The 13991-nt window shown below is 37.0% G+C and overlaps 1 protein-coding gene across 1 annotated transcript in view; it reads left to right on the forward strand.

Moving 5' to 3' along the window:
• The first annotated feature begins 673 nt into the window (after positions 1-673).
• The window catches only part of BUB1B (BUB1 mitotic checkpoint serine/threonine kinase B), a 53084-nt gene continuing 39766 nt past the window's right edge, over positions 674-13991 (forward strand). Inside the window, exons 1-5 of the mRNA XM_008573723.1 lie at positions 674-774; positions 3279-3425; positions 7613-7672; positions 8106-8250; positions 10942-11138. Coding sequence (XP_008571945.1) covers positions 740-774; positions 3279-3425; positions 7613-7672; positions 8106-8250; positions 10942-11138 — 584 coding nt within the window. The 5' untranslated portion in view covers positions 674-739. The remainder of the gene's footprint in view (positions 775-3278; positions 3426-7612; positions 7673-8105; positions 8251-10941; positions 11139-13991) is intronic.

The following is a 13991-nucleotide window of genomic DNA, read 5'->3' on the forward strand; positions in this document are numbered from 1 at the left end:
AGGCAGTATCATCACCACTTTATAGATGAGGAAAATTGAGGGTCAGAGAGATTACGTGGCTTGCCTAAGGTTGCACATTTGGCACGACTTTACAGAACTAGAATCCAGCTTTTCTGAATTCAAGGGTTGGACAGGAAACAGCTGGGACAGAGCGGCCTAAGAACCCTGGATGGATGTGAGACTTGGGGCAGACAGCAGGGAGTGATCATATCCTGGCCAGACACCACAGAAGAGTCACACCAAGAGCAAGCACTTGGAGACATCTCCCTAAACTCAAAACATCAAATAAATTCTGGTGCTTAAAGCGTCCCTCTCTCGGCTCAAGACTCGCCTGAGAGCCAGGACGCAGAGAGCACCTGCAGAGAATTCACAGTGCCTAAACCTGCGGCTCCTGGGAGGCCACGAACCTCCCGGAAACTACAACTCCCATTATGCACCGCAACCGCGTATCCTAAACCCGGAATAAACTACAAGCCCCAGAATTCCTTGAGCGAGAGGCGCAAGTGCGGAGGGGCGTCACCACGTCGGTCGCGCGGGACCGTTAAATTTGAAACTTGGCGGCTAGGGGTGAGGGTTTGAGGTGGCTGGTTTGTCGGGGAGTGGGGTGTAAGCTTTTGTCTGGGAGAACCCTCTGGTCGCTTCGGTAGCCCTTAGGGCAGGTTGCGGAAGGAAGTCCAGACAGTCTGCAGCCCTGAGGAAAGGCCCACGGCAGGACGGGGGCCTGAACCGGGAATGCAGGATGGCGGCGATGAAGAAGGAAGGGGATGCTCTGAGGTAGGAACGGGAGAAGAGCTGCTGGGAGCTGGGCCTGCGAGACCCGTGAGTGCCTGGCAGGTGGCAGGCTCCGCTCAGACCTGTCGAGGGGAGGACTGGCACGGTCAGGAGAAAAGCGGGCCCCGCCGGAGCCTCTTTCCTGTTGGAGTCGGATGCTTGGGGTGGAGGCGAAGACGCAGTGGGGCACGTGAGAATCCTGCTGCCTCCTGCTTCTAAGCAAAGGAGGCTGTGGGACCCCAGTGATACAAAGAGTTTGGAATTTGCAGTGTGGCCTGTGCTTGTATCTCAGCTCAGCCGTTCGCTAGTTGTTTCATCTTGAACACGTCGTATACATGGAAAATGCTGATATTAATGCTAACTTACCGGATTCTGAGGGAATTCAAAGTACTTGTAAAACAACTGCTTCCAAATAAGGGCTTAACGAATGGTTGGTGCTATCATTATGTCAATAGTGGAGAAAAAGCCCTTCTCTGCATATTTGCTGCTTTTCCGTATATGAAACAAATATATAGCAGTTCTTCTAGGTTGGAATTCTGTGTGCTTTTTCATTATAGTCCACAATACCTAGGTAAATGCCATGTCACGAGCTCTTTGCAACAAGTATTTATCGACCACCTACTAAGCGCTGGGTGCGGCAAATAAAAGACACAGTAATCCCAGCCCTCATGAAGCTTAGGTTCTGGGGTGGGATGAAGGTGGGGAAGACAGACAATAAACAAGACAAATAAACTGAAAGTTAGGTGGTGGTCAGTACTAAAAAAATAAAGCAAGGGGAATAGAGGGTGTTGGGGGTGGGAGGTGGTGCAATTTTAGATAGATTTGAACTGGGGGCTCACAGAAGAGGTGTCATTGGGTCAAGACTTGAAGGAAACTCAAAGAGCTAGTCATGCATATATCTGGGGGAAGTACAGAGACTGGGGGTGCAGTTTGGGGGAGGAAGATGCACCTGGCAGGTCCAAGGCCAGTGTCGCTGGAGCAGAATGAGGTAGGAAAGTAAAAGCAAATTAAGTTAAAAAGGTGAACATGCAGACATTGTAGGACTTGTCTTTTACTGTGTAATCAAAGGTCGTTGGAGAGGCTGGCCAGATAACTGCTGGTTAGAGCATGGTGTTATAACACCAGGATCAAGAGTTCAGATCTCCACAGCAGCCAGCTGCCAAAAAAAAGAGAAAGTCATTGGAAGATTTTGAGCAGAGGACAGACATGATCTGGATTTAAATGGGATCACTTTGGCTGCAATGTTGAATAGATTAAAGGCAAGAAAGGATGGAAGCAGGGGTACCAGTTAAGAAGTTATTGAAATAATCCAGGCATGAGAAAATGGTGGCTTGAGCCAGGCTGAAAACAGTGGAGATGGTGAGAAGTGGTTGATTTCTGGATATATTTTGAAGGTAGAATCAATAGGATTTGCTGATTTCCTGGGAGATATCAGAAGAGCATCAAGGTTGGCACTAAGACTTTTGGCTTGAGCAAACTGGAAGAATGGAATTGCCGTTTATTTGAGATAGGAGAAGACAGGAGGTGGGGCAGGTCTGGGAAGAGGTAGGAGGAGGAAGGGGGCAATCTCAGCTTGGTTTGGGACGTTTAACTGAGATAATATAATCACTATTTTAAGAGCAAAAGAGGAAATTCAGATGAATTCAACAAACATTCAGTGGTTAGTAGTGTTATATCCTGTGTTAGACAGTGGGGTACAAAAATAAGTGGTGTGGCCCTTACATTTACAGGGTTCATACAATATAGTTAAAAAGATGAGTAGTTACAACCCAAATTATTAATCACTTACAGTTAAGAGTTTTCAGCTCTCATCTAGACTGAAGTCTCACATAACTTTCACTCTGTTTTAATATTAGTGCCTGTCTCTCTTTTTGTTTTACACCCAGAGATAATGTCTCTTAGAAGTAGGCTTCTATCTGACCACTGCAGAGCTCTGAAGTACAGAGTAGTACATACCGCATAATGGTGTTTGCCTCCAAAAAGTTTTGGAGATTCCCCCAGTAGGCTTGATAGAATTTGGGGGGCCAGTTGTGACCAATGAACTTCATTTTTGTCTGTTTCTGCTCTGGGCTACCTTACATATACAAACTTCAGTTTTGAGTCATCACTTGAAACATGGGGTATTAGTCTGACCAACACTTTGCTAATTTTAAATTAAATTAGATGTTGCATTCGATAGTAGGCATAGAACTGCTGCCATTTTGTCTACTTTGCTGAATTTATAACACTTTTTTTTCCTTCTTCCTACCTTAAATTTTATTCTTATAGTACTTTCCACAATATCCTTGCTAAGTTCTCTCTCTCATTAGGCAATATTACAACCGTAAACTTGGAAACCAGGTGACAGAAGACTCAGGAGCTTAGGAGTGTAATAACACTACGAATATGACAAGCCACCGTATTCAACCCAAAAATCATGAATTACCTATCTGAAAAAATTTATAGTAACCTAGTGCTATCATAAGTCATTGTTGGTATGAAATTTATTTTTGTTTCCCTCTTCACAGTGAAGCCATGTCCCTGGAGGGAGATGAATGGGAGCTGAGTAAAGAAAATGTACAACCCTTAAGGCAGGGACGGATCATGTCCACACTTCAGGGAGCATTAGCACAGCAAGAATCTGCCTGTAACACTACTCTTCAGCAGCAGAAACGGTGTGTAGAATGGTTGGGGCTCAACCTCTCATCATTTATCCCCAAATGTGGTAAATAACGTGTGTGGATCCAGGCAGGTTGGCATAAGGAGTACACTTCAAAAACTGGTAGTGTGAGAATCTGTTCCCCACCTACTTTCTCATCACATGACAGCTATTCAAAGATCTCAAGTATGATTACGAACAGGGACCTATAGGATTTTATTTCGTTGTTGAGCAGCCAAACTCTTTTATCAATAGAAATACCTTTTATACAAGGGCCAGTAATAAGCATAAAGTAAGTATCATATTGCAGTGTTTCCCCAAAATATTATGTCATTCTGGACCCCTAAATAGACTTAACTCTTTGATAGCAATCAATCAGAGAGATTGCTTCCTGGGATTCTGAGTAATGAAGGAGAGTGAATCTGCTGCTATCTTTTATGTGTACTCAATTACTAACTTTCTAGGAAAGTATTCTGGAGAATGTGACAAAAAGAATAGTGGCCTCCAAAGATCATGTAAACCTCAGAGAAATTGGATTTATACCAAAAAGTTTCTTAATAATGTTTTAACAAACTCTGGATAAATAAAAGCTGGAAAATACTCTCACATTATTCAAGTGGACCTATGGATCTTGCTCTCCTTTGAGTAATACAAGTTTTGATAAATATGCTTTTTTTAAAAAAGTAAAGTATCAGTTTCTACCTTCAATCTCTGACCAAAAAATTCTGCCATCAGAGGCAAATTATTATAATTTGGGGTTATAAAGTAATGAATATCCTTATCCATCTCACTGGACTTTAAAAGCATTGAGTTCTTTGGTTTTATTTCAGAGATGGTAAGTGTTCTATTCTTTACTCTTCTTCCTGGTTTCTGTGACATTTTACTAGTTTTTCTGTTTCTCTAAGTACTCTTCCCTTTTTTCTTGTTGGCTTTCTACTGCATTTCACCTACGTCTCTGTTCTTTGCCTTCCGTTCTTGTTTCATATTCAAAATTTTTAGGATTGTTTATTGTTGACATCTCTTACTTTCCTTCTAAATATCTTTTTATCTGCTTGTAACATATAATTAGATGAATATTTTACTTAATGAATTAAATACTGAATCTCTTCTCTCATAAATAAGCTTTTTCTACTTTTCCTTTTGTTTAATGCTACCAAAACATACCTGAATGATCTTAACTCATTGCTCTTTCATCCTAATTTTATTTAGTCAGACACTAAGGACTAGTGGGTGTTTTTTATGTTTGTTTTTTGTTTGTTTTAAGTATAATTTACATGCAGAGAAATGCTCAGATTTTTAAGTGCATTATTTAATCAGTTTTGATATGCATTACAGGACACAAAGCATTACTACCTCAGTTTTCATGCTCAAAAGTTCTCGTGGTTCTTTCCAATCAGTCCCTCCTTTCTCGCTATGCACCTGCTGATTAGATTTCTATCACCATAGGTTACTTTTACCTATTCTAGAATTTTATATAAATAGAATTATATAGTTCTTTCATTCAACATATTTCTAAGGCCTTTTTATGTTACGTGTATCAGTAGATTATTTCTTTTTATTGCTGAGTAATATTCCATTTGTTTATCTGTTAACCAGCTGATGGACATTTAGATTCTTTCAGTTTTGTGCTTTATGAACAAAGCTGCCAGGAACATTCTTGTACAAGGCTTTTTGTGGACATAAATTTTCATTTCCCTTGGAATGGAATTGCTGGGTCATAGAATAGACGTATGTTTAACTTCTGAAGAAACTGCCAGTTTACCAAAGTGGCTGTAACAGTTTACATTCCTAACAACAATGTATGAGTCCATTTGTTCCATATCTGCTCTAGCATTTGGTGTCGTCCATGTTTTTCATTTTAGCCATCCTACTGGTGTGTAGTTGTATCTCATGGTTTTACTTTGCATTTCTCTGCCGGCTAATGATGGTGAGCACTTTTTCAGGTGCTCATTGGCTTTTTGCATATCTTTCATGGTGTATCTGTTCAGATATTTTGCCCAGTTTTTAAATTGGGTTGCAGGAATTCTTTATATATTCTGTATACAAGTCCTTCATCAAATATATGTGTTGCAAATATGTTTTTCCCAGTCCATGACTGCGTGTTTATTTTCTTGGTAGTTTTTTTTAACTATCATCTTTTTAATTTTGATGAAGTTCAGTTAATTAGAGTTTTCTGTTACGTTAGTGCTTTTTTTGTCCTCTTCAGGAGATCTTTGCCTACCCAAAAATGACAAAGATATTTCCCTGTATTTTCTTTTAGTAGCTTCATTGTTTTAACTTTTACATTTAGGTATATGGTTCATTTTAAATTTATCCTTGCATATGGTGGGAGGTTGGATTAAAAGTTCTTTCTTTCCTATATGGGTATCTATCTAGTTGTTCTGCCTCCATTTGTTGGAGAGATTTTTTTTCTTTCCCCATTGAATTGCTTTGGGGCCTGTGTCATAAATCATTTAACCACATATGTGTGAGTTATTTCTGGATTCTCTCTTCTATTCCACTGATCTAATTGTCTATCCTTTCACCAATAACCGATTATCTTGATTAGCTTTATATAGTATGTCAGCTAGGCTGAGTTCTCCAACTTTTGTTCTTTTTCAAAATTGCTTTGGCTATTCTTGGTCCTTTGCCTTTCCAAACAAATTTTAAAATCATTTTGTCAATTTCTAGAAAAGAGCTTGCTGGGATTTTGGTTAGATTGCATTGAATCTATAGTTCAATTTGGAGGATTGCTGATTTTTATCAGTAGTGTCTCGGATTTTATTTTTTCACCATTTCTGTATGTAATCTCATTATCTCATACTTGAATCGTCACCAAATCATCGTCATAATTGTGGTCCCTTCTTTTAATGCCTCCTATTCTTATAATGTTGCTTGATTAATCTTTTTGAAATCTTTACTTATATTCAAGATGTCATCCAATTAAAGAGCCAATAGTGGTTCTTTAGTTGAGCAGATGGAATTCAGTCTTTAAATTTACATTTTAAAGCACGTCCTTCTTACCTCTCTAGGTATCTCCATTTATTCTCAATACTGACTTATGTTATAGCCTAGGGGCCACTCAGTTTCCTCTGGATAAACTCTCCTAACTTAACTTTATTCAATATTAATTTCCCTCTCTCTTGGAAGATTCTCTTTTTCTTTCAAATCTTAAGTTTTCTTTAGAGTCCTACTTTCTGTGGCTGCCTCTGTGATACCTTCTTTTGGTTTCTTAAAGCTTTTATTACCCATTCTTGGCAACTGTAATATATTATACAGCCTTGTATTGTTAGTTTTTCATTTGTGTACTTTGTTTTTCTTATTAGAGTGTAAATCTCTGTGTTAAGGACTGTTTCATTTTCATATCAAATATAACCCCTTATACAGTTTTTTTGTTTTTGTTTTTTGGTGGCTAGCTGGTACAGGGAACTGGATCCTTGACCTTGGTGTTACCAACACCACACTCTGAGTAAGCTAACTGGCCAGCGCCTACAGTTTTTGTTAATTATCCAAATTATTATCTAATACTTCCCCTCTATTCTAACTGGTCAGTATTAACTTAGTCTTATCCTCAGCCTTTTGCAGCTCTTTACAGTCATATTTTGCACCTTTTTTGAGGTGCTCCTCAAATTATACATGGTATTATTCTCGGACTAATGATACTCATGGAATTTCTCTTTAAGATTCTTATTATTTCTATATACTTGTGTGTGTGTGTGTGTGTGTGTGTAGTTTGTTCAACATTATGATATAAATACAAAATAAAAGCTATCATTTATTGAGTACTTACTGTGTCTTAACACTTTACATTTAAGGTCTAACCAACCTAATAAGGTAAATGCTATTATGCCCATTTTGCAGATGAGGAAACTGAAAACAGAATTTAAGTAACTTGTCCAGTGTCACTCAGCTAGTGATCGGTAGAGATGGATTTGGATCTAGGGAGTTTTGTTTCAGAACTTTTAACTGCTATGTAATTTTGCTTTTTTGTATGTTGTCTTGAAATTTGTTTTGCTAACTTCTATACATTTTGTTCCTCTGGTTATGTCAATAGGCAGAATTCTAATTATTTCCATTTTTTTCTTTCTGTTTAACAAACCCTCAAACTCCAGTGCAGTTATCTAGATCAATATTAAATACGTAATAAATGAATAAAGGAAGTACTACTTGTTCATTCGCTGTTGTCACTGTCGTATACATTAACATTTTCTGTTTAAATTTCAGGGCATTTGAATGTGAAATTCGATTTTACACTGGAAATGACCCTCTGGATGTTTGGGATAGGTGGGTCTTTTTATTTAACAATGGCAACAGCAACATTAACAGATGAGTCCTTATGGTCATGTTTCTTAAATGGGGTATATAGAGTAGTGTGTCACAGTAGAAAGTGGTGTCTTGGGGGCACAGAGATCCAAAATAATCATACTATGTCTCCCTAAGGTGTTTAATATTGAAAACGTTTATTGAAAATATTTATGGCATGCAACTTTGAGCTATATCCTTTTATCATCATTCCCAGTACCCTGCAGAAGCACACGTTAGAGGTACTTTAGAAAAGTTTGAGGGCTATGGGCTTAGGGCATGTTATTAATGACCTCTGAGGAAAAATACTTTCTATGTGTTAGATATTTCTGCTTAAAGAAATCCAGAATGGGCCTTGAAGTAAGAACAAAAGTACATGTTCAACATAAAATGTTTTTCTTTTCTTCCCATTCAGGTATATTAACTGGACAGAGCAGAACTATCCTCAAGGGGGAAAGGAGAGTAACATGTCAACTTTATTAGAAAGAGCTGTAGAAGCACTACAAGGAGAAAAACAATATTATAGTGATCCTCGGTTTCTCAATCTCTGGCTTAAATTGGTAAGTCTTTCTCAAGTGCCATCTGAGTTTAAAATATTAAACCAAGAGATTTTCTCTGGAGGTATGTGGCATACCAAAAGAAATGGTAAAACTTGGGCCATTTAGTAGATAGTAAACATTTAATAAGTACTCAATATTTATTGAAGTGGTTCTACTTAAAGATGGACTTAAACATAGTATAATAAGGTTTTTTACCCCTTGGAGATTGATCACAAGGTCTGTAGCTCTGTCAGTGGGTATGGGTTCTTTATTCTAAACATAATTGGGCCATACAACTGTACTGGAGGAGGAGGTGCAGAAAACACCCAGGATTTTTAGATAAAGGTGTAAAATTATTTTAGTTTGGCTATTTCGGAGTTACCAAAAAAAAAGGTTTAATTAACTTTTGAATATATTAATCTAATCTCATTATCCTTTTATTTATGTTATTTCTTAAGTGATCTCACTCAGCATCTGAATAACCTGGTCTTTATTGGCTATCCCATGCCTAAAAGCACCAGTGCCATTCAGAAAGTTGTTGAAGAAATGAAATTGATGTTCAGTTTTGTTGATGTAGTGACAGATATCAAGGATTGGTATAATGTATCATGCTTATACTGATAGCACATTCAGAATTATAACATTTCTTGAAACACCACCATATATGAGAAAACACCACTAACTTGGATAAGCAAGAAAACCCCATTTATTGAATTACTCCAAAATTAAACTATAAAATACTGTTTTTGTTAAAGATGTTAATGGAGAGTTTTATTTATTCAACATTTATTGTACTAGATCCTGTCTAGGGACCAGGATGTAGTAGAAAGCAATGTTTTCTGCCTTTGTGGAGCTTAGTTTATTTGGGAAGACAGATGTTAAGCCATTAACTGTAAGTATAACAAAAGGGAAAGTACTAAATTCTATGGGAACACATACAAGGAGGGCTTAACCTAGGCTGGACAATCAAGAACAGATAGACATCAGAACAAAGACATCTAGTAAAGAAACAGGAGAAATGGTAGCCTCTCCAGTAGTAAGAGAACTTCTAATCAGAGCAGTGAAGTGCCATTATTATATTAAATTAGAAACTGTTTATAATTTCTAATGCTGATTAGGGTCTGGTGATACTAGTATTTTTGTGAATTATTAAATTTTAGCATTTTAAATTTGTATAACCCTCTTAGAAAGCAATTTGTTACCTTTTACCATAGTTCTACTTCTAGGAATTTATCTTAAGGGAGTACGTCATCCCTCAGTGTCCATAGGGGATTGGTTACAGGACCTCCTGTAGATACCAAAATCTGTGGATGCTCAAATCCCTTATGTAAATGGCATAGTATTTGCATATAACATATACATATCCTCCTGTATACATTAAATCATCTCTAGGTTATTTATGATACCTAATACAATGTAAATACTATGTATATAGTTGTTATACTGGACTGTTTAGGGAATAATGACAAAAAAAAAAGTCTGTACTTGTTCAGTACAGATGTAATTTTTTAAAAAATATTTTCCATCTGTGGTTTGCTTGAATCAATGGATGCAGAACCCACAGATACAGAGGGCCAACTGTACTTGGTACACAGTAAATGCTCAATAAATATTAAAGAAATGTACAAATTAAAAAAAAATCAAAAAACATGTGATGAAGTTTGGATGTGTTGTCCCCACCAAAACTTATGTGGAAATTTGATCCCCAATGTGGCAGTGTTGGAAACTGATTGAGTCATGGGGGCAGATCCCTCATGAATGTGGTTGGTTGAATCTATGGTTGTGGAACCCATGCATAAGGAGGACCAACTGTAATGTGAAATGTGAAAGGTTGTATGCATGAAGATATTTAATATAGAATTGTTTATAATTGGGCAAAATGAGAAGTTGTTTAAATACCCAGAAATAGGGGAACAATTAAATTTGTAAGGTATACTAGATGAAATATAATGCCTGCATTTAAAAATAATGGGTAAACAGTAACATGGAAAATGAATGATGCAATGTTAAGTGGAGTAAAAGCAAATTTTATTATGACCAAAAAAATTCATAAAATGATTCATGCCCTTAAGGCAAAAAAGACTGAAAAAATATATCAGAATATTTATGGTGAGGGGTTTTTAGCGATTTTTTCATCCCCATTGCTACTAAAATTATTTACATTGTATTTCATATTGTAAGGTCCCTTCTAGAATGCAGATTTGACCATGTAATTCCTTTGGTTATAGCTCTCCCACCCCAGCATACATACATTTACTATCAGGTAAATTCACAATTGCTTAGCTTGGACATTGAAGACCCGTCACAGCCTTTTTCTCCAGACTCCTGTCTTGCCTGGACCCCCACATATCTCTTAATCTTCTCTGTCTTTGCATATGCTGTTTTCCCTGGCTGGAGTGCCCTTTTCTTCCCATTCTCCACCTAGTGAAAGTCCACTTCTCCATCAAGGCCAGGGTCAGATATCACTCCTTCTTGAAGCTTTTCCTCCCTTCCTTTTCTTACAAATCTCTCCACTCCCTTTTCTTACAAATCTCTCACTTTTGTCTCTTTTTTAAGTCCTCCCAATATGGTCCCTGTCATATTGTATTATAATAGATATATTATCTTCAGTGCAGGAATTACATATAATATTTCCAGTGATTGTTTGGCACATAAAGGTGTTCAGTAAGTGAATAGAAATTAGTAACTGTTAACACGTTTAATTTGTTACAGGGGCATTTATGCAATGAGCCTTTGGATATGTACAGTTATTTACACAGCCAAGGGATTGGAGTTTCACTTGCTCAGTTCTATATCTCATGGGCTGAAGAATACGAAGCTAGAGAAAACTTTAAGAAAGCAGATATGATATTTCAGGAAGGTGTTCAACGAAAGGCTGAACCACAAGAAAGACTGCAGTCCCAGCACAGGTAAATTGCTTCTTTGGAGCTTCTCTTAACTCTTTAAAATAATGGAAGGAAATGGTCTTTTTTGTGTCTGAATAAATTGTTCTCTGGTGGATTGGCAAGTTAAGTTTACTTATTTACTATTCAATTTTTTAAAGACATTTAAAAATTTTTCTTTAACATACAATAAAATCTCCTTGGTGTAAGGTTCTGGGAGTTTCCACAAATGAATAGAGACATGTAACCATCACTACAGTCAAGATACAGAATAGTTCCACACACCCTAAAAGAATTCCCTCATGTTGTGTCTTTGTAGTCAAAACCTACTCTTACCTGGAACCCCTGGCAAACATTGATCTGTTCTCCAGCCCTGTAGTTTTGCCTTTTCTGGACTGTCATATAAATTGAATCATATGTATATAGCCTTTTTGAGTCTGGCTTCTTTGATTTAGCATAATAGATTTGAGTTATAAAAGTTTTTTATATATTCTAAAAAAAGCCGTTTGTCAGATATGTGAAATGTAAATATTTTCTCCCACCTTAAGCCTGGTCTATTCATTCTCTTAAATGTCTTTTACAGAACAAAAGTTTTAATTTTGAAGAAGTTTATTTTATCAAGTTTTTCTTGTATGGATCATGCTTTCGGTGGTGTACGCATATTTGAGAACTCTTTGTCTAGCTGATGATTGCAGAGATTTTCTCCTAAGTTTTCATCTTCAAGTTTTATAGTTTTTACATTTAGATCTATGGTACATTTTGAGATAATTTTTGTATAAGTAATGGGTCAAGGTTTTGGGTTTTTTTTTTTTTTAAACATATGGATATCCATTTGTTCCAATGTCATGTGTTGAAAAGACTAACCTTTCTCCATTGAATTGCCTTAGCACCTTCACCAAAAATCAGTTGATCGTATTTGTGTAGGTTTATTTCTGCTACTCTGTTTTGTTCTGTTGGTCTATGTGTCTATCCATTATAGTGTGTAACACTATCTAGATTACTGTAGCTTTAGTAAGTCTGGAAATCAAGTAATATGAGTCTTCTAACTTTGTTTACTTGTAGTTCTTCTAGTTCCACTGACTTTCCATATAGGTTTTAAAATCAACTTTCTGAGATTTTGATTAGGATTGCACATGAATATAGTATATTTCCCCATTTATTTAGGTCTTTGATTTCTTTAGTGAGCTTTGGTAGATTTTGTCTTTCAGAGAATTGGTTCATTTCATCCAAGTTGATGAGTTTGTGGGCATAGAGTTGTTCATAATATTCCTTTATTATCATTTTTCATGCCTGCAGATTTTATAGTGATCTTCCCTCTTTCATTCCTGATATTGGTAACCTGTGTCTTCCCTTGTTTTCTCAGTCTGGCTGGAAGTTTATCAATTTTATTAATCGTTTCAGAAAACTAGCTTTTTGGTTCATTGATTTTTCTTTTAATGATTTTCTATTAATTTTATTTCTGTTCCTTATTTCCTTCTTTCCGCTTGCTTTGGGTACAACTTGCTCTTCTTTTTCTAGTTTAAGGTGAGAGCTTAGATCACTGATTCTAGACCTTTCTCATTTTCTTTTTTTTTTTTTTTTTTGTCTTTTTTGAGACTGGCAGCGCCGCGCTCAGCCAGTGAGCGCACAGGCCATCCCTATATAGGATCCGAACCCGCGGCGGGAGCGCTACTGCGCTCCCAGTGCTGCACCCTCCCGAGTGCGGCCCGGGCTCGGGCCAAATAATTTTTTTTTTTTTTGAGACCAGCGGCACCACGCTCGCACCGGCCATCCCTATACAGGATCCGAACCAGCGGTGGGAGCGCTGCTGCGCTCCCAGTGCCGCACTCTCCCGAGTGTGCCATGGGCTCGGCCAGACCTTTCTCATTTTCTAATAAGTATTTGATGCTTTAAATTTCCTTCTAAACACTGCTTTAGCTGCATCCCACAAGTTTAAATATGTTGTATTTTCATTTTCATTCACTTCAAAATATTTTCTAATACCTCGTCTATTTTTTGACCCATGGGTTATTTAGAAATGTGGTATTTAAATGGGAAATGTTTTTGGATTTTTCAGATATCTCTGTTTTTGATTTCTAGTTTAATTCTGTTGTTGTTAGAGGACATAATTTGTACGATTTCAGTTCTTTTAAATTTTTTAAGATTTGTTTTGTTACCCAGAATATGGTCTATCTTAGAGAATGTTCCACTTCAAGTAAAATATAGAAGCTTTATAACCATGTAGGTTCCTTTATCATCCCTACTCTTTTGGTATACTTGTCATATATGTCATATTACATACATTGAAAACCCCACCAGATAATACAATTTTTGCTTTCAACATCCATACATATATATAAAAATAGTCTTTTGTATTTGCCATTCCTGTTGTTCTTTTTTCATTTCTGAGGTTCCAAGTTCCCCTCCAGTATCATTTCCCTTCAAGCCTGAAGAATTTCTTTTAGCCATTCTTTTAGAGTAGGTCTGTTGCCAATAACTTCTCTTAGTTTGTCTGAGAATGTCTTCATTTCATCTTCATTCCTGAAGGATATTTCATTGGATGTAGAATTCTGAGTCAACAGTTCTTTTCTTTGAGCACTGTAAAGAAGTTATTCCACTGTCTTCTGTTTTCCAGGGCTTTTGATGAGAAATCTGTAGTCATTTGGGTGGTATCTTCCCAATATGTAATGAGTGTGTTAATTTCCTCTGGCCTCATTCAAGATTTTTTCTTTATCTTTGGTTTTCAGCAGTTTGATCGTGATGTGTCTAGGTGTAATTTTCTTTGCATTTAATCTGTTTGGGGCTCACTGAGTCTTTTGTACTTGTAAATGTATGCCTTTTGCAAAATTTGACAAGTTTTCAGCCATGATTTTTATTTTTATTTATTTTTTATTTTTTATT

Source organism: Galeopterus variegatus, unplaced genomic scaffold (assembly GCF_000696425.1).
Source record: "Galeopterus variegatus unplaced genomic scaffold, G_variegatus-3.0.2 Scaffold959, whole genome shotgun sequence".
NCBI lineage: Eukaryota > Metazoa > Chordata > Mammalia > Dermoptera > Cynocephalidae > Galeopterus > Galeopterus variegatus.